General features: G+C 37.9%; 1 protein-coding gene across 1 annotated transcript; it reads right to left on the reverse strand.

Moving 5' to 3' along the window:
- Positions 1 to 1,300: 1,300 nt before the first annotated feature.
- On the reverse strand, positions 1,301 to 18,042 carry LOC122155707 (protein-lysine methyltransferase METTL21E-like). The gene is made up of 4 exons (XM_042809784.1): positions 17,932 to 18,042; positions 7,072 to 7,229; positions 3,151 to 3,268; positions 1,301 to 2,224 (listed from the first exon to the last, which is right to left on the reverse strand). The coding sequence occupies exons 1-4, from the start codon at positions 17,999 to 18,001 to the stop codon at positions 1,800 to 1,802; spliced, it is 771 nt and encodes a 256-aa protein (XP_042665718.1). The 5' UTR covers positions 18,002 to 18,042; the 3' UTR covers positions 1,301 to 1,799.
- Positions 18,043 to 20,651: the final 2,609 nt, after the last annotated feature.

A 20,651-nucleotide genomic window follows, 5' to 3' on the forward strand; every position in this document is an offset into this window, starting at 1 on the left:
AGACAAAATAGAAGGGCTCATTGGTATTAAAAGTGATCCCACTTTACTACTTTGCTGGATTCTCTCTTTTCATCCTTAGCCTGCATTGCTTTGTACTTCACAGGATATTTTCACTGGAGGATTTTGGTGCAAGCAGAGCTGTCTTGCTCATTATCCAGTGCCAATCCATTTATCTGTGAAATATTTGTAAACAGAGATGCTTTTTAGGATGAAAGGATTTTAGTTTCAATTGCAGTGGATTGGATGGTTGTAAGTAATTGCTGTTACAGAGAATGTCCCCTTTCAGTCAGTGGATCCAACATTTTGAAGTTAGTGTCACTGTTGCAACCTCTTCTCTTTCTTCATCTCACCTTTTCACTACATCCACCTTTTTTCCACAACCCTCCTACATCCAGATCCCTCCTGCCAAATACTCACCTATCCTCCCACTACTTCCTTTCAGCTTTGGGGTCCCCAAATCCCACTGGAAAATCTTGGCAGCTTGGATTCTCCTGTCTGCATCACTTCATGTCTAACGGTAGAAAGTTTTATCTCAGAAAATCAAATTTTATGCTGGGAGTAAGAACAAAGGAAAAAATTATGTGCTTAAGTACACTAATCTGATCACTAAAACTGGGAACACATGTTAACTAGGAGAGGGTAGGAGAAAAATGCTCCATTTGCCCTTGCAAAAAGTCTAGTCTGTCCATGTCTCAGCCACACTGTGACAAGCAGGTTTCATTTTCTACCTCCAGCTGCCACCAGCTGACGCTGCAGAATACTTGTCCTGATGCCACTGTTGTTTTTCCATTGTTCCCTGAGGTGCAAATACCAATCTATTTCTGAATGGGCACATAGCCAAAAATTTAAGGTCTTTGCAACGGGGACCTGTGAATGTGATGTACTATTCTTATTCCAGACCTTTGTTCAAGTAACAAAATATTTAACTCCCTGTTGCCTCACATGTGCAGCTGTCTGTTGAAGAATCCCTGAATCTAAATAAAAAGTGGAAGGGAAAGAAATGGCTTTAAACAGGAAGAAGGTAGATTTAGACTAGACATTAGGAAGAAATTCACTACTGTGAGGGTGGTGAGACATTGGAACAGGTTGCCCAGAGAGGGTGTGGAAGCTCCCATGCTGGAGGCATTCAAGGCCGGGCTGGATGGGGCTTTGAGCAACCTGGTCTGGAGGGAAGTGTACCTGCCTATTGCAGGGGGGTTGGAACTAGATGATCATAAAGAGCCCTTCCCACATAAACCATTCTATGATTCTATGAAAACACAGTCATTAAATCAAGGAGTAACTAATAGTCTCTCTCCCTTTATTATGATACTGTATCTCCCATTTTTCCTTTCAGTTAATGTCATGTAACGGGCCATTTGAAGGAAGGATTTGAACGCTATGGTGGGAATGAAGAAAAATAGATTTAACATCACACCTGTTAAATACAAAATGTAAGACTGTAGTAAATCTTTGAAAGATTGGTTAATCTCATAAGACACTGTTTAAAACTGCATTTGAAAGGAAATATTCATTGCACATCCCATAAAAATAATATTGAGAATTATGAAAGTTATTAGTTTTGTCAATTTAGCACATAAAAGTCAAGAAAACATCAGAAATACATTTCTTCCATGTATAAAACTTTCAGCAAATTGGGTTCAGGAATTCCGTAGGGATGCACCGGAAAACCAATGTCTTGTTCTAACTTGCTTAAAAAATGTCATTCGTAAAGATGCAGGCAACTACTTATGTAGAAATTATTAAAAAGAGAACTAGCTACAAAGCATCTGAGATGATCACCCCCATATATCTCTTTTTCAGACAGACAATTTGGAAGGTCTGACTTTCATCCTGCCTTTCCTCATTGCCTTATACAGGGTTATGTTCAAACTAGGGAAATCAGAAATCACCTCTAAATCAAAGAGTGTCTGAAATCTGTCTACAAATTGGTTCTCATTGTCCAGCCTGAACTTCATAGCCCACATAATGACAGTATCATTCTTGCACAAGTGGTCAAAAGTTAGTAGGAGCTCATCCAGGAAGGGATGGTGGTAAACTACATCAGCAGCCATAATGTAGTCAAAGTGACATGAAGATCTGGGAAAGTTTTTTTCCAGATCAATTCCCCAGGACAACTCCTTGACACAGGGCTGGTGCTTGCATTTCAGTTTTGTATTTTGGAGAACATTGTGCTGAAGGTTTCCCAGCAGTTCTGGCAAATCAGTGGCAGTCACAAGTGCACCTGTGACAGGAAGAAAACAAAAACAATCTTTCAATATACTTCAAGACTTGAGTAAAAGCCCACTTGCAAAAGCCACTGCACAAGGAACCGATTTTAGCAAATTTTCCGTCTAGGGGAATAGAACACTGTTATTGCTCCCAATAGTTATTACTCATTGTACTTAAAATAAATATTTGGTAACTGGCAGCAGTTCTGCTGCACAGACTGCAATCTAAAGACAGCTGGGCTTGGGTGGGGATAAATCAAATACCATATCTTGATGTCATTTTCAATGAAAGCACAGTGAGAGATTGGGAATTGAAGAGTAACAGTTACTAATTGCAGAAAATCAACACTAGATTTAGGCGTGGCCTCAGGTTCTTTCCTTTTAACATATCAACAAGCTTTCTCAGACTGCAGAAAGCTAAATTCTGTTCAAATACAGGGGTTACTGATTGGAATTACTCTTGAGGAAGGGCAGGCTGCCATGAGAGAAAACAAGTTTCTGTAGCAGAAAAGTCAAGGATCCGTTGCTGAAAGAAAAGGCTGAACTCAAGTTTGAAGGAAGTGACCTGGCATCCAAGAGGTATTTATTTGATCAGTGGAAGATGATGTGTTGGTCATGCCTGCGTCTGATTTTACCCTATTGCCACTGACATCCTCTTAGACACTAATTTCTTATTTGTTGGTCTGCTGTTTAACATTGCTAATGGTAACATCATCCACAGGGACCGTCTTTATTGCATCTACACACCTTTGCGTTTACAGTCTTAGAGAGAGAAAAAAAACTACACAAATTTCTAAGAAACCCTGTTGGAACTCACTTCTTCTTTCTCTTAGAGAATGTCAAATAACTGTATTTTAGAAGTACTAACATACTTCCTTTGCTTTCCAGTATTCATCTGAGAGACTTTTCCATAAGTATAAGAGCAGTGGTATGTACTCACCCAGTAAACTGGCTACTATAGAGACCAATCCAGTTCCAGCTCCAATTTCAATCACATTTTTGTCGACCAAATTGTACTGTTTAGAATTGGTTTCCAAAAAATAACACAAAACGAGAGCCTGCAGGAGAGGGAATCCATGAATATACTGAATAAATAAATTAAACAAAAACCTTCACTCAATACACATTGTCATTTACAAGCATGCAAAAAAAAAATGTTGTATAATTTCATGTCTGTTTAAATGAGCAATATCCATTCAAACACTGTCCTGAAAGGAACATGACTCACTATCTTTGAGCTCTACAGGCTGACAAAACAAATGCCACCACATGCTTTGATACGGGCTTGCAAAGCATTGCAGCCAGAAGGAATGACTGCAATTATCTAATCTGTCACACTGCATAACATGAGCTGTAAAATTCCAGTCAGCAATTCCCACACTTATTTCTGGTTGAGTTAAAACATGTCTGTCACAAAGACATCTTGATATACGGATTGCATGTGAGAGAAAATCCACAACTCCTGCTAGTTTCTTGCTAGTTTCTTGCTAGTTTCTTCTTTAAAATAATAATTAATGATCATAATGATTCAAAAAGGGCCAATAAATTCACCCCTTTACTTTTAGTTCAGTTTCTTTCTAGTTTTAATGTCCATACCTTGTTACATAGCCCTCTACAATTGACTCCTTATGTATACATTCATAAACTATGACTTAAGAAACTTCTCCAGCTTTTCTGTCCTATCTCACACTGACCAGTGTTCTTTAGATCACTCTAGAAACACAAATGGCTATTTTTACTCCTCTCACAAAGACAGTTTCCAGCCTGTCTCCTGTATTATTTCCCACACTTAGAAAATCATATAGTCTACACTGACAAATACATATATCGGTTGCTACATTATCTTGCAGTACAGATTACCATTTGGGAAAATAATTAGAAATGATTCAGCTTGGCTCTGCAAAATTTTATTCTTGGTTTTACTTCAATAGATTAAAATATAGAAGGAACGGAGGAGGACTGTTGACTTTGTAAGAGATAGAAAGTCAGTGTTTTTGCTTTCAACCTCTTAAATCAGAGCAAAAAGAACAAGATTTTTCATATGAACACACAGATATCTCAATCAACAAAACTTAAAAATAGAAAGTTTGTGCAGACTGTATTAATAAAAGCCAGGTTCTTTAAGACTGTGCGTGATATTGAACTGAGTTTCTAAAACAAATCCTATCAAGTTTTCCTTTTAGCTCCATTCATTCCCATCATTTCGTCCCTCGGTGTCTTGACATGTTCTGCTGTTGAAACCAGCTGGCAGGCTCAAAACTTCTGTGACTTAAATTAGGGAACCTTTGAAACTCAGCTTCCTTTCCATGCAGAAGCTTAACTTCTCTTAAATTTTCAGCATTCTTGACAAATGTGACTGATATTTTTCAGAAGATTTCATGTATTGCAGGTTGGAACAGAAGGGAGAATATAGAGACACAGTGAAGTTTTCCTTCCTTTCACAGAAAAATTGACTAAACCTCCACAGAAAAAAATGTGCATTTCAGTGTAGCCCTTGATTTGTGAGAATAATTAACAGCCAGCCAACCTTGCCATGAAGACATTCACTGAGGCTGCTAAGAGATACAGTGTAAACAACTTCTCCAGTTCTGCTAAGGAAAAGTGTTTGGCATCCAAAGCAGGAGAGTACACTAACCCTCCTCAGCTGGATTATGGTCATGCTTGGAATGACCATGCTTATGGTCAGCACAGGAAGCATTGGGACAGGAAGAATTGGGACAACAATGGAGCCTCTTGGCTTTTAATCCCCTTGATTCTATAAGAGGTCTTGGAAATCCGTCTATTTTAGAGAGATTCTTTGAGCAATGCAAGTGTCAGTGGTTCATTGTGGCACCTGTCCACGCGCAGCAATGTTTTTTCACTCTTAATTATTTCAAAACAGTCCCTTAGCTGCATTGCACAAACTCAAAAGACTGAAGAAAGTTCTTTGTATGGTGGATACGTTGCTAGTTCTTATATTTTTGAGATCCTTCCCAATCTGAACCATCCTGTGATTCTGTAATATCAAGAGCCAAGAATGATGGTCCCTGAGAGCATGGATTCACTTCCACACACGTTTCTGTCTTTTTAAGAAACTGGAAGTCCTATGTGAATCTTCTCCCATGACTGCATATTTACATGCTAAATTTTTCTCTTGAGTAGCTTAAGTAGCATCTATGAGTGTCAGTCAGCACCTTATTGAGTTCTTTCTGAATCTGCTTTCTCTAGGGTCATTTATTTATAACACGTACAGTAACGTAATTTTCATATAAGACCCACATTTCCTTTAAAATTTGCTTCTAATTGGCCAATAGGACCATAAAGTTTCAACAGGAGAGGAGAAGGCATCACATCATACATGCTGTGTGAAGGGGCACAAACAAGAAATACGAGAGCTGCTCCAAAAGTAATGCCTTCTGTTTTATTATGTTGGCCTAGGACATCAGAGATGGATTTTGGTGGTATGGCAGTAGAGGTTGAACCTTTCGCCAATACTCTGTTATATTTTGTTGCTGTGTGATGATTGGCAGCAGAGGGACAGTTTGACAAAATGACTTCTGACATGGAAGTGCACATGAAGAAATGATGAGTTTAATTTCTCAATGAACAAAAAATTGCATCCCTTGATATTCATTGATGCTTCCTGAACATTTATAGGGACCAACCAGTGGATGGGAGCACAGTGAGGCGGTAGGAAGTGTGTTGCAATAGTGGCAATGACAACATGAAAGACAAGCTGAATTCCAGACAGCCATGCACAACTGCCACACCTCAAAATAGAGAGTCTCAATCAGCTCATCCACACGAATCAGCAGATAATAACCACAGAACTGTGTATGGAGCTGGATATCAGCTTCAGTGTGTTGAAAACGGTAGCAACGCTGGAACATCACAAGGTTTATGGCAGGTGGTCCTCACGAATTCTCACACATGAACAGAAAGAGCACCATACGCAACTTTGTCAAGTTTGTATGAGGCTAAAGGTGACAGTATTCTGGATCACATCATTAGCAGTGACAAGATGTGGTGTCATCACTATAAGCCAAAGTTAAACAGCAGTCCACAGAGTGGTGACATATGAATTCTCCATCAAACAAGAAAGTTCAAGATGTAGCCCTCAGCAGATAAAGTGATATGCAGTCTTTTGGCATAAGTGGTGATCTTTCAGGATTTCCTGGAAACCTGAAAAACCATTAAATCTGACTGCTACATCATGACACTGACTGAGCTGAAGGTTCAAACTTCCAAATAAGCAGCAGAGAAGATGACAGCCTTTTTCTTGCAACACAATAGAGCCAGGTCCCATACCAGTTTGAAGACTGTGGAGCACACTGCCAATCTTGGATGGTCTGCTCTACCACATAGTGCTGGATTTAGTGCCTTCTGAATTCCATGTTTTTGTGCTGATGAAAGATGGACTGCACAGGCAATGTTTTCCTAACACTGACATTGTCATGGCAGTTGTGAAACAATGGGTCACCTCTGCTGCTGGAGATTTTTCTGAGCTCATCATACAGGCTCTTGTTCATCACTGGCAAAAATGCACAGCTAACCGTGGTGACTATATTGAAAAAGTCTTTTTAACTGAGAATGTGCTCTATCAAACAGTGCCACTGTAATCTTTGTATCTGTTGTGGATTGCATAGAAATAAATAAGAGGCAATATCTTTGGAGTGACCTGCATATCATTTAAGCTTTGAGAACCAGGAAGCCATAGGAAAACTAGGCTAAATTCAGGTTTGGGAACTGTAGAATGGAGAAAGTATAGAATATTATCCTTAGCTTCACAACACACAATAAAAAATATTTATCACTAAAAAACCAACTAAATGTGTTAAAAGACTCCAAAACTGAAAGTAACAATATTATGTAAATATTGTACCGATGGCCAGACAACTGCCCCATAACAATCAGTGGCTTCTGTAATCCTTATCTCATGGCCAGCAAAGTGAAAGCCTTCCCAAGCCTTATAAGTTATAACATCAGGAAAAAAACGTCTTCTCATGATTTCAGTAACTATTTGTTCTTCTTCTTTTTCCCCTGGAAGTAAGAATATAAAAAGTTAAATAAGCTGAGAGGGCAGACTATGAAATCACCAATTTATGTTGAAATGCAGATTTGAAGCAGGAATTGGAACGATGTTTGTGACCTAAAATGCATTTTACCATTAATGGTAAAATAAATAAAATACATAATATATAATGGCATGATATATAGAAAGTCTCCTGAATTCTAATAGAAGTTTTCACTTTATGACTATATAAAGTAATTTTTTCCACTTTACTGGAAAAATGAAGTTCAAAAAAAGGGGAATGTTACCATATATTACTTTTCATTTCATCAAACCAACAGAAAATTATTTTTCACTTCAAGAACAGCTGCTCTCATATTATTCTCATGGTCTTTTGTGCCTCGACTTTTTATTGTTTTCCATGTTCTTTTAATGTTCACTTTCCCCATGTAAATAAAAGGAATCACAATATCATATATAAGTCTGTCTCAAAACTTGTGAAACAGATCCTAGCAACGCAAATTACGACAGACAGGAGAGAAAGCACTACTGTTGTCAAGAAAGCTTATCCACCCACACCAACAGAGCCTTGTAAAAGGGATTCTTTCCAGCTGGCTTGACATCCTGAATGCCATCCTTGCTGCTATGTGAAGGATATTTATGATAGCTAACATAATCCAGGGCAACCCTTCTACAAGAAAGGATTCATTCGTTTAGCTGAATACCAAGCCAGTGTCACTTTTGCAATCATCACACAAAGCCGCACCACAGTGCTGCAGATAACATGTAAATGAAGCTTTCCAGAGCATTTTCTTTGCAAAATCAAGAATCATTCTGAGTTTGCATGGTAAATTTGCTTTCACAGCCAGACACAATCTCTTGGCAAATTAGCTAAAGCAAAACATGTTTACAAGCTATATCTCCTAAAAAGCATGTTAAAGTTGTGGTACCTGGGTTACCATCTTTTCCAAAGCAGAATTCCTCTATCAGGCCTGCAGTTGCCATCCAAATCAAAGGCAGAAACATCAAGATGGCACAGAATGACACACAACTGGATGACACAGCACAGAAACTGCAGTGGTCATTAGAAATGAATATACTTGACTACCATCCTTCAGTAAATCTATATAAAGAGAACAGCAGCTGTTGGCATTATAGAAGAGTCTACATTTTCTTCCCCTCCAAGCCACTGCTCTTCTGTATGCATTGGTATTTTTATTGCCATAACCTATCAAGAGAGGCAACTCTCTCTCCTTTCCTGGAACTACAAACAAACAAACAAAATAATAATAATAATTAAAAATAAGGATAGTATCTCACAAATCGATTGGAAAAAAAAATAAAATACTAGTCGTGAGCCAGCAGTGTGCCTGTGCAGCTCAGAAAGCAAATGGACAAGGAGAAATGGTTTTAAGTTGAGGGAGGGCAGATTCAGGCTGGATGTCAGGGGGAAGTTCTTTACTATGAAAGTGGTGAGGTGCTGGAACAGGCTGCCCAGAGAGGTTGTGGATGCCCCATCCCTGGAGGTGTTCAAGGCCAGGTTGGATGGGGTCCTGGGCAACTTGGTCTAGAATTAGATATGGAGGTTGGCAGCCCTGTCTGAGGCAGGGGGGTTGGAGCTTCATGATCCTTGAGGTCCTTTCCAATCCAAGTCATTCTATGATTCTATGATTATATGACACAACTAAATTAAAAATAAAATAATATATATACTCCACTAGAAAGAAAGTTAAATAGTATAATTTATTAAAGGTAACATAAATAGAATAATCTTAACGTTAAAATGATGATATTTTAAAATATCAGATGCTAAGTCATAGCATACAGTCAGCACATAACACTAGAGGCTTGCAGGAGTTGTAACGTTGAGAGAAGGCACATATGTCACTGAGCCCATGAGCAGGAAACTCTAAACAAACAGGAGTTACGTATGATAGAAATGCTGCTTTGAGGCCATAGTAATTTTTTCCTATGAAAAAATAATATGAGGATTTCTTATCACAGATATTGTAAAGTGTATTTAATTTATCGTCCTGTGTCTATGTGTACTAGATCTAGACTGCTTTTAATCTTCTCAGACCACTTACAGCAGTCTGATCTCATTCTGTGATTAGCACTAGCTGTCAAAATAAAAAGCTATTCCTTCTATTACTTCTCAATTACAGCCATTTTTCTCTTCTTCTTCTTCTTTTGATAACTGCTTTGGATCCAATTTTGATGAAAAGCCCTAACTTATAAAGTCTTAACTTACAAAGCTTCAGCCAAAAGATCTATAAAACTCCAGAAGTATTACAGCTACCCCTCTCGTGTTCAATAAACATTTCCCACTTACTTTTTTATATTGTCAGTAATCTTTCTACTCAAGGCTTGTGTTGTACCTGCACTATTAAAGTTTGTAGGCCACTGCTCCCTACCTAGGATAAATTATCCATACTCCTGAAAGAGGAGATCTAAATCTACTAGTTAATACCACTTAAATCACTGGCCCTCTTACTCCTTCAGTAATCCCATAGGTGGGATACATGAAGAAGCTGACATAACACAATCTTCTCTTTGTTTCACTATAAGTCTATGAAAGGTAGGTTCAAAACTCACCTTAGTGAGAAATTTAATCAGGACCAAGAAACTAATGACAAAGTAAAGTCCACAAACCTTTAGCCAGACATGCTTACTTCCACATAAATCTTTCCTTACAATCCAAAAAGCACTCTTCTATTTTCTACTTTATATTGTTCAGAATAACTAAACTCCGTGTGTGACTGAGATACACACAAAAACAAAAATAAAGCAAAAAAATTTTTTTTCCTGCTACAGTCTTCAGAGCAGTCAGAACAGAGAAACAACAAACAAGTAGAAAATCTATAATGCAAGAAGAATATTGTTATCTGTGTAAGCAAAGCCCAAGTGAAATAAAGTCTTGAAATACCTGCTAAAGTATTAAAGTTCTGCTAGTTATGCTTTGATCAAAATCTAGTTTCTTGCTACCAGATGTAAAAAGCTGATAGGAAGTTATTCTCCTATAAGTGTTCAACTCTGTGTTAGTCCTTATTCAAGTTGCAATGTTGAGTTACAACTCAGTGAAAGAATTTCAGTGATATTTAAAGATAGAAAGACTCATCAGTAATAAAGGGTCAGACAAGGGAAGAGGAGGCTTCACTGACCCGAATCAGTTCTTGCAAGAATGGAATTTCATATTGGGTATTTCCAGCAATATTACTCAAGCACACACAACAAACCATCAGAACATAAAGCTAGTCTGCTAGAACTGGTTCCTCCCTTCTTCATTTACCTGAGTTTAATGAAGTGGGCTATCACTTTCTCTTCCTTCATGTTTTGGAGAGACACAGAAGTATATCTACATACGTAGACATTATATACATAGGAATGTGCATACAGTTTATTCATCTCTTTGCATTTGCACGCAAACACAGAAACTACTGGAATTTCATGTGCTAAAACATATTTACATCAAGAAGGGATAATTTGACCCTGCCCACTTAGCAAATAGAGACTCAGATAATTTTTGTTAATAAAACAGCACTCGTCTGGCCTTGAATTGTTGATCTTGATCACAAACAAATTTCTGTCTATAGACGTCATAAATCCTTCCTGAAATAGAATTTGAATTTACGTAACTTTCATAAGATTTTCTGTCTAACAGGTTAATGACTTGGAGAGTCCTTTGAAATAAAAACTCTTCTCCAGAGGGCTGCTGGGCACTGGAACATGTTCCCCACAGCAGTGGTCAGAGCACTGAGCTGCGTTTGGACAATGCTCTCAAACAGAGGGTTTGAATTTTGGGGAGGTCCTGTGTGGAGACTTGGGTTGGATTCAATCAGTGATCCTTGTGGGACTCTTCCATATCAGGATATTCTGTGTTTCTGTGATGCCAGGTAAAGTTTCATTTATCGTAAAAACCTAATGTTGTTGGCGCATACTCTTTGAATTCCTTTGATTTTCAGTTAATACAAGGGCAGAAGGACAGTCTTGTATGTTGATACAATTTTGCACTATACCAAAGACATAATTAATAAAGCAATGAAAACGTGAAAACATCACTCTCACCAGCAAAGCAATTGCAATTATTATTAAAAAAAAAAAAAACAAACACCAAGAACATAGTTTTCCAAAGAGAGATAATAAATGATGTGGAAGACTGGTGTCCTGAAGTTAGTGGCAAGCTGATTACGGAAATGTATGACAAGCTGCAGAATCTCATTTAGAGAACTAGAGGTTTTTGCTGATGCATTTAAACATCAAGCAGAATGTTTTATACGAGAACAAAACCTTAAGAAAGAAAAGGACCTGAGTGCTACTGAGACAGAGTTAGGGAGGTGAGGAGGGGAAGGCAGAGCAAGATAATACATAGAATACATTGGGATAAAACAAGCTACAAATTACAACATCTTTAACAATAAGGCAAATTACAAAAATGGGCCTTAGGCTAACATTATCTGCATGCTGGTGGCTTTTTTTTTGCTAGGAAAGAAATAGAATAGTATGTTTTGAAACGTTCTACATAATTGTTTATTCTGTTTACACCAGGAGTTACATAAAAATTGTACTTGGGTAGTACACAGCTCCACCAGGAAACAGTAATCTTAAAATTCACTTGGGTACTGTGCATCAATAATTAGCATGCCAAATATCTGAACACACACCTATTGATACTTCCTATGTTAATGCATTTTTCACCGAACTGATAAAGAACAAGCACTGCTAAACAGCACTTAAAATGCAGGAAAAGTGACAAAGACAAGGATTGTGAATTAAAATTAAAATATACTGATAATTTATCCTGATAACAGAATTATGATGTGACTAAGATAAAGGAAGAAAACAACCCCTGTACATGGAATCTATGAAGAATATACCTGTAGTCAATATCTACATTTTCTGACTCACCCACAATCAGCAGATTGAGTAACAAAACATCCTTCAAGTATTTTGTTAATGCATTTGCGGTTGAACTTGGTGATCTTTAAGGTCTTCTCCAATCTGAGCAATTCTATGACTCTATTATTAATACATAAAAATGCAGTTTTACCCAGTGATTTATGGGGAGCAGGAGAAGGGGGAGAAGGGGAATCATAGATTAGTCTCTTTCAAGTGCTGGGCTAACTCTATTTAATTTTCTAAGGTCAAATAGTGTAACAGAACAAGGTGATAAGGGAGCATGCAAAAGAAATAAGATCCAACCATCTTCTGTGTCTCTCCTGCATTCATGGATTTTCTCCAATTGGCAAAAAGAATGAAATCCAAGCCTTCAGCTTGGAACTTGACCTGACAAAGTTCAGACCTACAGCAAACACATTCTCTCTTCTTCAGAAGCAACATACTCTCACCTGAAGAGTTTAGTTATAAGACATACACAGGGGGTGGCAGAGACCTCAGGAGATCATCTAGTCCAAACCCCCTTCTAAAGCAGGCTCTCTGCTTTAAAGTAGGTTACAAAGGAAAGTCTCCAGGCAAGTTCGAAATATCTCCATAAAAGGAGACTCCACAACCTCTTTGGGCAGCTTGTTCCAGTGCTCTGTAAACCTCACAGTAAAGAATCACAGAAGACTTACCATTTTGATCTGTACTTAGAAATATTTTTACAACTACACATGATAGATATTATAGATGTAATAGCAATGTATATCCATGCATACCAATGCTGACAAGAAACCCACAGAAAGATCTGTAAGGGAGCAGATTTGCAACTGGTTCTGTAACTGTAAAAGCTTACTGGATAAAAGCTACATTACTATACTGATGGAAAACCTCAAAATGCAGCCCTGCAAATTCATCTGGGTATTTCTAAGGACCCAGAAGAACTTCATCCCAGAACTACATTAGCCTGTACTTCTAAGGGACACTGAAGCCTCATAATTTCTATTGAGTTACTGATGTCTCGCAGTCAGAGTCCTCGTCTTGTAAACATTACAGATAGCTCCATGGAAACATATTCAATCTTGAATCACAGAACAGTCCCCAAATTCCAGGTGACATCACTTCAGTATTTCATTTCCATCCATCTATTTCTATTTCATTCCAATCCACTGCAGCCTAAGGACCCTGAAAGGAAGGGAACAGGAGGGAAATTTAACCATCCCCTTGACCTTCCAAACCTGCACCTTTCTAAGAACATAAATCAAAATATCAATCAAGAAAAATCACTAATCTGAACTACCCAGTTAATTTTTCCTGTCTTCATGCCTACATATGAGGGTGGTGATGACCATTCACTCCAGGCTGTACCCGCTGAAGTGATGGCAAGGACAAGTTATATTATATAGATTAATCTGATTTATTACATCAGTGTAATATAACGCTTGAAACTTCATACTTGGAAATGTAGAAATACAAAACTGTAACCCACGAGCAGCCTAATTTCAGCCAAGAGGCAAAATGCCCTTAGTACAGAGTGTGAGGAGATGAGAACAGGCTATGCTCTCCAGTAATGGATTTATCCAGGTTTTAGAGGTGCATTCTCAACATGAAACTCATGTCACTGATATTGCAGCCTCATATAAGTCACGGGTCATCTAAAACCATTAGAAAGCTGTAAATAGAAGTACTGTGGTCAGACTACCTGATGAACATATAATAAATTCAAATGTACCCATTACTTATTACATAACCATGTTTGTCTGTCATTGAAAATATCTGCAGGCCTGTGCTCAGCACCTATAATAATTGCTAATAATAACTAAATGATTTCCTTTTGACTGCAAAAGTAGGCTTTTTTTCTACGTTATGTGCTCTGCTCTGCATTATAAAAGGGTGACTGAAAATTTTCTGACAGATTAGGAGTAATCTGGATGAGTAACTTAGACACTACTGACTAACATCATCTTCCACATTTCTTATCTTGCCTGGTCAAAAAGGCCTTGTGTCATTGGAAGTTCATATTTTCTTCTAACAGTATGCCAGAAGAATCCATGCAACAGTGCAACAGAAGTGACTCCAACATAATGTCTGCCAATTTTCCCTATCAATATTTTCAAGTTTCTAAAATATTTCTTTGAAGAAAGGACCTGAAAGTTACCCAAAAACATCAATCCATGACAATATTTGAGCTTTTTGTGAGGTCACAGAGAAATAGTTCATTATTTGTTGAAATTTAGCTATGTCAACTATGAGGAATAAAATCTGAGTTCTGATATTTTGGGTTGATCCTGCAGCAAAGCCGAAGAATATTGTTAACTAATGACATGACTTCCAAACGTACTGCTTTTATATCTTTTTAAAATATTTTTGAGATAACAGTTAATGGAAAAAAGTTTTTTTGTTTCTGTTTGTGTTTGGTATTTTTTTAATTGTTGTTGTTTTAGGGGTTTGTTTTTTGTTTCGATTTCTTTAAGATAGAAACATAACTCATACTAAGGGGAAAAAAAAAAAATCACAGAATCACAGAATTGAAGGGGTTAGAAAGGATCTCTGGGGATCATCAACCCTTCTACTAAAGCAGGTTCCCTGCAGTAGGTTGCATAGGAAAGTTTTCAGGTGAGTCTTGAATATCTCCAGAGATTACACAGAGTCTCTGGGTAGCTTTTTTCAGTGTTTTGTAAGTCTCAAAGTAAAGAAGCCTTTCCTCATGCTTTCTATGTTTGTCACATCCCATCTGGTCCTTAACAGTGTTCCAGTTTGTCTGCTCCCCCTTGTTCAGAAGTTCCCTGTCTTTCTTGAACAGAGAAGCCCAGAACTGAACAAAGTACTCCAGATGTGGCTTCACCAGGGTAGAGCAGAGTGGGAGGATCACCTCCTTTGACCACTGATGTTCTTGGTAACAAGGCCCTACTGCTGGCTCATGGCCAATGTGTAGCCCAGGCCCTTCTCTACAGAGTTCCTCTTTATCCTCTCCATCTCCATCCTCTGTACTGATGTGTGTAGTTATTCCTCCCCAGGTGTAGGATTTTACACTTGCCTTCATAAGGTTCCTCTCTACACAACTTCCCAGCCTGCCCAGGTCAAAGATGAGAGAAGGGAACACAGGTGGCAGTAGTCGAAGTAAGTTGGCTTTTTAACCAGCTCTGCTAATTGCAACGTCCACTATAAAGAATCTTTCAGCATTTTAAGCACTCAGAGAGCAGAGAAATCGAGTTTTGGGCCTTCTTTAGAAAAAGTCAAATTCACTTCTTGCACACATCTATCAATTCTACAGAATTAAGTGGATCTCCTCCTTTCCACCACCACTGAAGATGAGTCATAAGGAAATAAGAATTATGAGATTTGTGTCCAGAAGAATAACAAGCAAGGAAAAGCCAAGCTAGAAACTGGACACTCAGTTGTGAATAGTCTGACTTGGGCTCTATAGTCCAGTCCAAGGATTTTTTTTCCTTTCTAGAAAAGTCTTTGAAGCCAGGGGAAAAGGGTCTGCAGCAAAAGGTGAAGATGAAGGTAAGAAGCGTCCTTAGAAGTAACCCAGGAAATGGAAATAAGACACTAAGTCACTCCCTCATCCCAGCTTAACTTCTTAACTTCTAAGTTACAGGGTTAGGCTGGTTCTCACTTGCCTCAATTCCAACCATGTCCCATTTAAGGTATCTTTCTGGACTTCACCCAGACTTGAAATGATGACAGGAATCACCATCAATGAGGACATCTGTTGAGCAGGGGAAGAGAAGGAGCATGACTGTTATAAAACTCTGGAAGATATGTGAAGGTTACCAGGTCAGCATTTTCTCAGATATTTCTGGATTAAAAACTGGGCCCCAGCCAAGTAAAGTGAGACGATGGAGTGTCAAGGACAAGTTGCAAACTTGCTCTTCTCCTTTTGTCTCAGAGATAAAATTATTTTGGGGTGAATGTAAATAATATAAAACTTGCAAAGTAATTTCAGGTCCTAAGAAACAAAGGCAGCAGTGGTACAGTCTGATCTCAGAAAAAGTTCAGCAAAGGAGAGTAAAAGCTAGTGAAAAAGAGAAGTCATGAGAGGAAAGAAAAGAGATATTAATGATGCAGGTGTGCTGGAGAACTGATTGGATAAAGGGACTAGGAAAGATCAGACCAGGTGAGGATCTACCTGTAAATTGGAACCTGGTAGTAATGGTAACCATGAGCTATGACAAGGAGTTCTAATCTAGAGAACTTGTGACAAGCCAGTGGAGATAACAGAACCTTGTGAGGGAATGACAGTGAATAAAAGGAGAGCAGGGTGGTGGAACAGCAAATACAAAGAGCTCAGACACTGAAACGGAGCAAGAATCCTAAGAAACAGAGATTGAGTCTGGATGGATGAAGTGAATAAAATGGGAATGGAGAATGTGGCAGAGGAAAATGAGGACAAGGAAGGTACAGGCTGAGGGCACTGAAGCAGTAATTCTCCATGCAGTAGGTTCAACACACTTGCCTCCAGAATATGAAATGGAACTTGATATGCTAAAGTCTGATGCTGATAAACTGTGAAACTCCAAAGATGTGCCATTTTCTATTGGTGTCTCTTCGTCCTCTTTGAGTTACTAGAAAGAAGTGAGCAACCTGCTATTGCTATCAAGTTTGTTGGCTAAAAGGAATACATTTCTGTATTTGATTTAAGGATCCTGTGCTACCTACTAATTTTGCATAAATCAATCTTATGTCCCAGAATTCAATTTATTTTAAAAATTCAAAAGCTTAAGTAATTACATGCAGACTCACTGCTCCCTGCCCTAAATCCTGCATGAAGAAAGTATCAGTATTGTAGAAAGCCAAACTTGCAGAAGCACAGCAATGCCTGTGCAACTGGAACTCAACCTTCTTGTGTACAATGTAATAAGAGTCATCAATATTTCAGTCTTTAATGGCTTGGTCTTTAATATTAATACTTCTAAATATTTCTTACCCCAATCATGCCTCATCACACATGGGATCAACTTGAGCTTTTCATTGAAGTCAGGATTACATAATAGGAAAGGGAAATGTATTAAAGAAATTCTCCAGAATTAGGGCATGCAAAACAGGGACTTTGTAACTGCAATCGATACCAAACTCTATCAGCTGCTTTCTTGTGTGATATCAGCTTTCTAGAGAAGATTATGATTTTAGGGGCTTAATTTTCTTAGCCCTTCAGTTGTAACGTATATGATGACTTAGAAAAAGGGAAACAAAAAGCCCCTGCAGACACTGACAGAAAGCTTCTGAAAGAAAGGGATTCCCCTCTTGCTCGTCTGCCCTTCCCAGTCTTTTCAGACTTAATTCAAGAAATTTAAAAGCAATGTGCATGCATAGTTGTTCTGGCAACACTAATGTTTTGGGGGCGTTTTTGCTTTAAATCTCAGTTCAATCAAATCTCTTCCTGATGTTTCTGGATCTTGTAAATGAGCAGCTTAAGATCTACTTAGGAAAAAAAAAAAAAAACTAAAGTTGCTAACAGTCCTTGTTAAGATCAGCTGTGAGGCTATCTATACAGAAACTGGGCTTGTAATAACTGATCCTGCCTAACTGTCACTCTAGAAACAAACTTATTCTGAATAGCTCAATCATAGCCACAGCTTCATTCCCTGGAACTAGTCACAGGCAAATAGCTGCAGCAAGTTGGCAGACACTGGTAGGAAATCACCATACCAAAGACTGCTGGCATAGCAGTTATTTACTACATAGCTAGAATATTACAACAGCGCTATCTATTGCATTTTCTCCACAAGTGCCATAAACACAATTCTTCAGGAGAAATAAGTAAGATAGCTCACTGTCAGCAAGGTGCCTTGTTCCTTCTACTTAACAGAATTCCTGAGCATAACAAGAAAAGAATAATCAACACTTTACCTGCTTGTCTTTCTAATTTTCTTCTCTGTTCATTATTCAGATGGTTATGTTGTGACGATGTCAAATCCATACTAAGCCAGAAGACCACCGACAGATAAGCACAAGCCTGCCTACCTGCTACAAATGGATAAAATTGCTTTACATCCTCTTTCCCAATGCAACATCTAAACAACATGCAGAGTTTGCATTTGTTATGCTATGTTACTTGTATTAAGATGTACAAATATGAATGTCAGAGCATTTAAGAGTCAGAAGTAGCAAGCAAGTTTAGCTGTTCTTCTCTCAAAGAGGGAAAAACATATATTGGGGAAAAAGAAAAAGAATGCTTTGATAAATGTTTAAAATTATTTTATGAGTGGTTAAAAATTAGAATCAATTCAAATCAAGATTAGAAGGCTTACGATTATTTGAATGGGAAGGTAGCAGCTAATTTCTGAAGGAAAAGAAAAATTGTACCAGCTCATGTAGTTTGATTTAGCCTGAAAAGGAAGGGAATAACCAATTAGCAAAAGTGGTACACAAGTAGGAAGCAGGACCTATTAACAATACACAAAACAGAACACGTATGTGCAAATGTACAGATACAGAATATACACAGAAAAATGTAATAGGGAAAGCATGACTGGGCAAAATTTAAACAAGAAACTGTAGCATAGTGAGATATAAAAAGTAAAAGAACAACTCAGTGTTCAGCATCTGCAGAAAATCAGACAACCAGTGTTCTCAAGTTCTTGGTGCTTTATTATCAAAAAAGGATTCACTCATAGGATGAGTGAATAGCACAGAACAACCCTGTCTTGTTAGAAAGCATACATGATACACTGCTAATGTTACTCTACAAAAGGCAGAGGGGTTAAAACTTTTCACAGCAGTGCCAGCAGGCATTAACCTATTTCAAGGTGAAAAGTAAATTAGCTGGCTTTTATACAGTACTGCAGCACATTCAACAAAAATACTGCTACTGCATTTATGTTTATCTATGAACTTTGCAATATTATGTGGGAAACAGAGAAGGTAGGCTGAGTAGAACTGAAAATCATTGGGTCTATATTCAGAACACTAAGGAGCATTAGAAACGAGTGTGAAGCAGTGTTACAGACTTTCATCTGCTTATCATCTACTTCAGAAGTATGAAAAAGACAACTTTTCTTCCTATTTAGAAGATGAAAGTAATGGGTTGATTATCAGTCCTTCAGTATTCTGAAGTACAAGCAATGCTGCACTGTAAGATCAATCAGTCTTAAAGGAAATTTTTTATTTTATGTATTTATTTATTTTAGCTCTGTGCACTCTTTTCCCCTTCCAAAAATACTCTAAGTTATACAAAACTACACAACCCGTCTGACTTCAGCATATTAATTCAGTACTACTACCAGCAGTTAAAAACACACAGGTGCAGAACAGTTCAGTTACTGACTTACAGAGTGAAAGGCAAATGATAGAAAATAATTGGAGTAAAACACACAGCAAGCCACACTGACTGTGTTTCAGTTAACATTACCTAAATCTCTGCTTCTATCTTCCTGATGACCACACTCAAACAAAAATCCTTGTTTGTCAAATTGTTTGCTTCACAGTTAGCTGCCAGGCAGTTCCAGATAGAAAAGTTCTGAAGTGTGCATTACATATTGCCAACATCCCCACACCAGCAGCAGTAATAAATCCTGACAGCTGCAGCAGGAACCCAAAGTAGGCACAAGGCACCATCGCTATTTTATGTAAGGGTACAGAAGATCTCATAACAGCAGTAGGTACCTAGTTAGGGGAGCTCCAACCAAAAAGTAACCAATTTCCAAACAGTTTCGTCAGTAACAAGACAGTAGCAAGGTTGTTTTAGTAACTTCTCATTGTCACTAAAAAGTAACTGAAGAACAAAAAGTAATTCTTCACAGACAAAGGCTTCTTCCAAGCACAAAGGGCCAATTTACAAAACAGGAGTGCATTTTGTGCATATGCAAACACATACTCATTAAAAAATGCAGAGCAGTGGCAAGGTACAAAACCTACAGTTGAATATTCAATTCAGACAGCTGTCAATGTACATAAATATAAATGCATCACTCCTCTTTTCACATAAACAAGATGTAGATTTCCTCAACAGACTGCAATCACTTAGTGCCACTGGAACAAATGGAGGTAACTTTAAGACCTCTCTTTGTTTAGAATACAATCTATTCAGGATAGAAACTACCTCTATACTTCACCACTTTTCAGCCAAATTTTAACCTCAGCTGATGTTTCTAGGTGACGCAGAATAAAAATTTATTATACAAGAATACTGAACAAGCCTTACAGAAATCAAAGATGTATCTTATCATATTTCTACATCTAGAAGCTATTAAACAAAACAAGGCCTAATCTACCCTTTAAAGTTAGAACAGCAACACTCAAGTAATCTGCAAAATAAAGCTGTAAACTGGCTGTCCAGACTGAGAATATACTTATAATGTGACAATCTTTTACGAAAGTACTATTTTTCACCCAGAAAAAGAGATATTTTTCACCCAGAAAACACTCCATTATACATTAGACTCTTTGCAGCTAGAAGGACCAAATCCTACCTAGTGAACCTCAACCCTTCATCCTTCCAGGAAAGGCTGATGTTTCACAACTTAGCTGCATGGACTTTGACTTTCAGGCAATGAAACAGTGAGAAATTCAAAAAAAATAATAACTGAGAGATCAAAAAGCAAAAAGGACTAAAATGTAATGTAAGAACA

This window comes from Centrocercus urophasianus, unplaced genomic scaffold, assembly GCF_019232065.1.
Source record: "Centrocercus urophasianus isolate 14NV4802_14NV808 unplaced genomic scaffold, USGS_Curo_1.0 seq_12, whole genome shotgun sequence".
Lineage (NCBI taxonomy): Eukaryota > Metazoa > Chordata > Aves > Galliformes > Phasianidae > Centrocercus > Centrocercus urophasianus.

Coding starts and splice junctions, on each gene's coding strand:
- LOC122155707 (XM_042809784.1), bottom strand. CDS start 18,001: ATGGATTTGACATCGTCACAACATAACCATCTGAATAATGAACAGAGA. Junction 3,269..7,071: donor GGGCAGTTGTCTGGCCATCG/GTACAATATTTA, acceptor CCTCTCCTGCAG/GCTCTCGTTTTGTGTTATTT. Junction 2,225..3,150: donor TATAGTAGCCAGTTTACTGG/GTGAGTACATAC, acceptor TTCCTGTCACAG/GTGCACTTGTGACTGCCACT.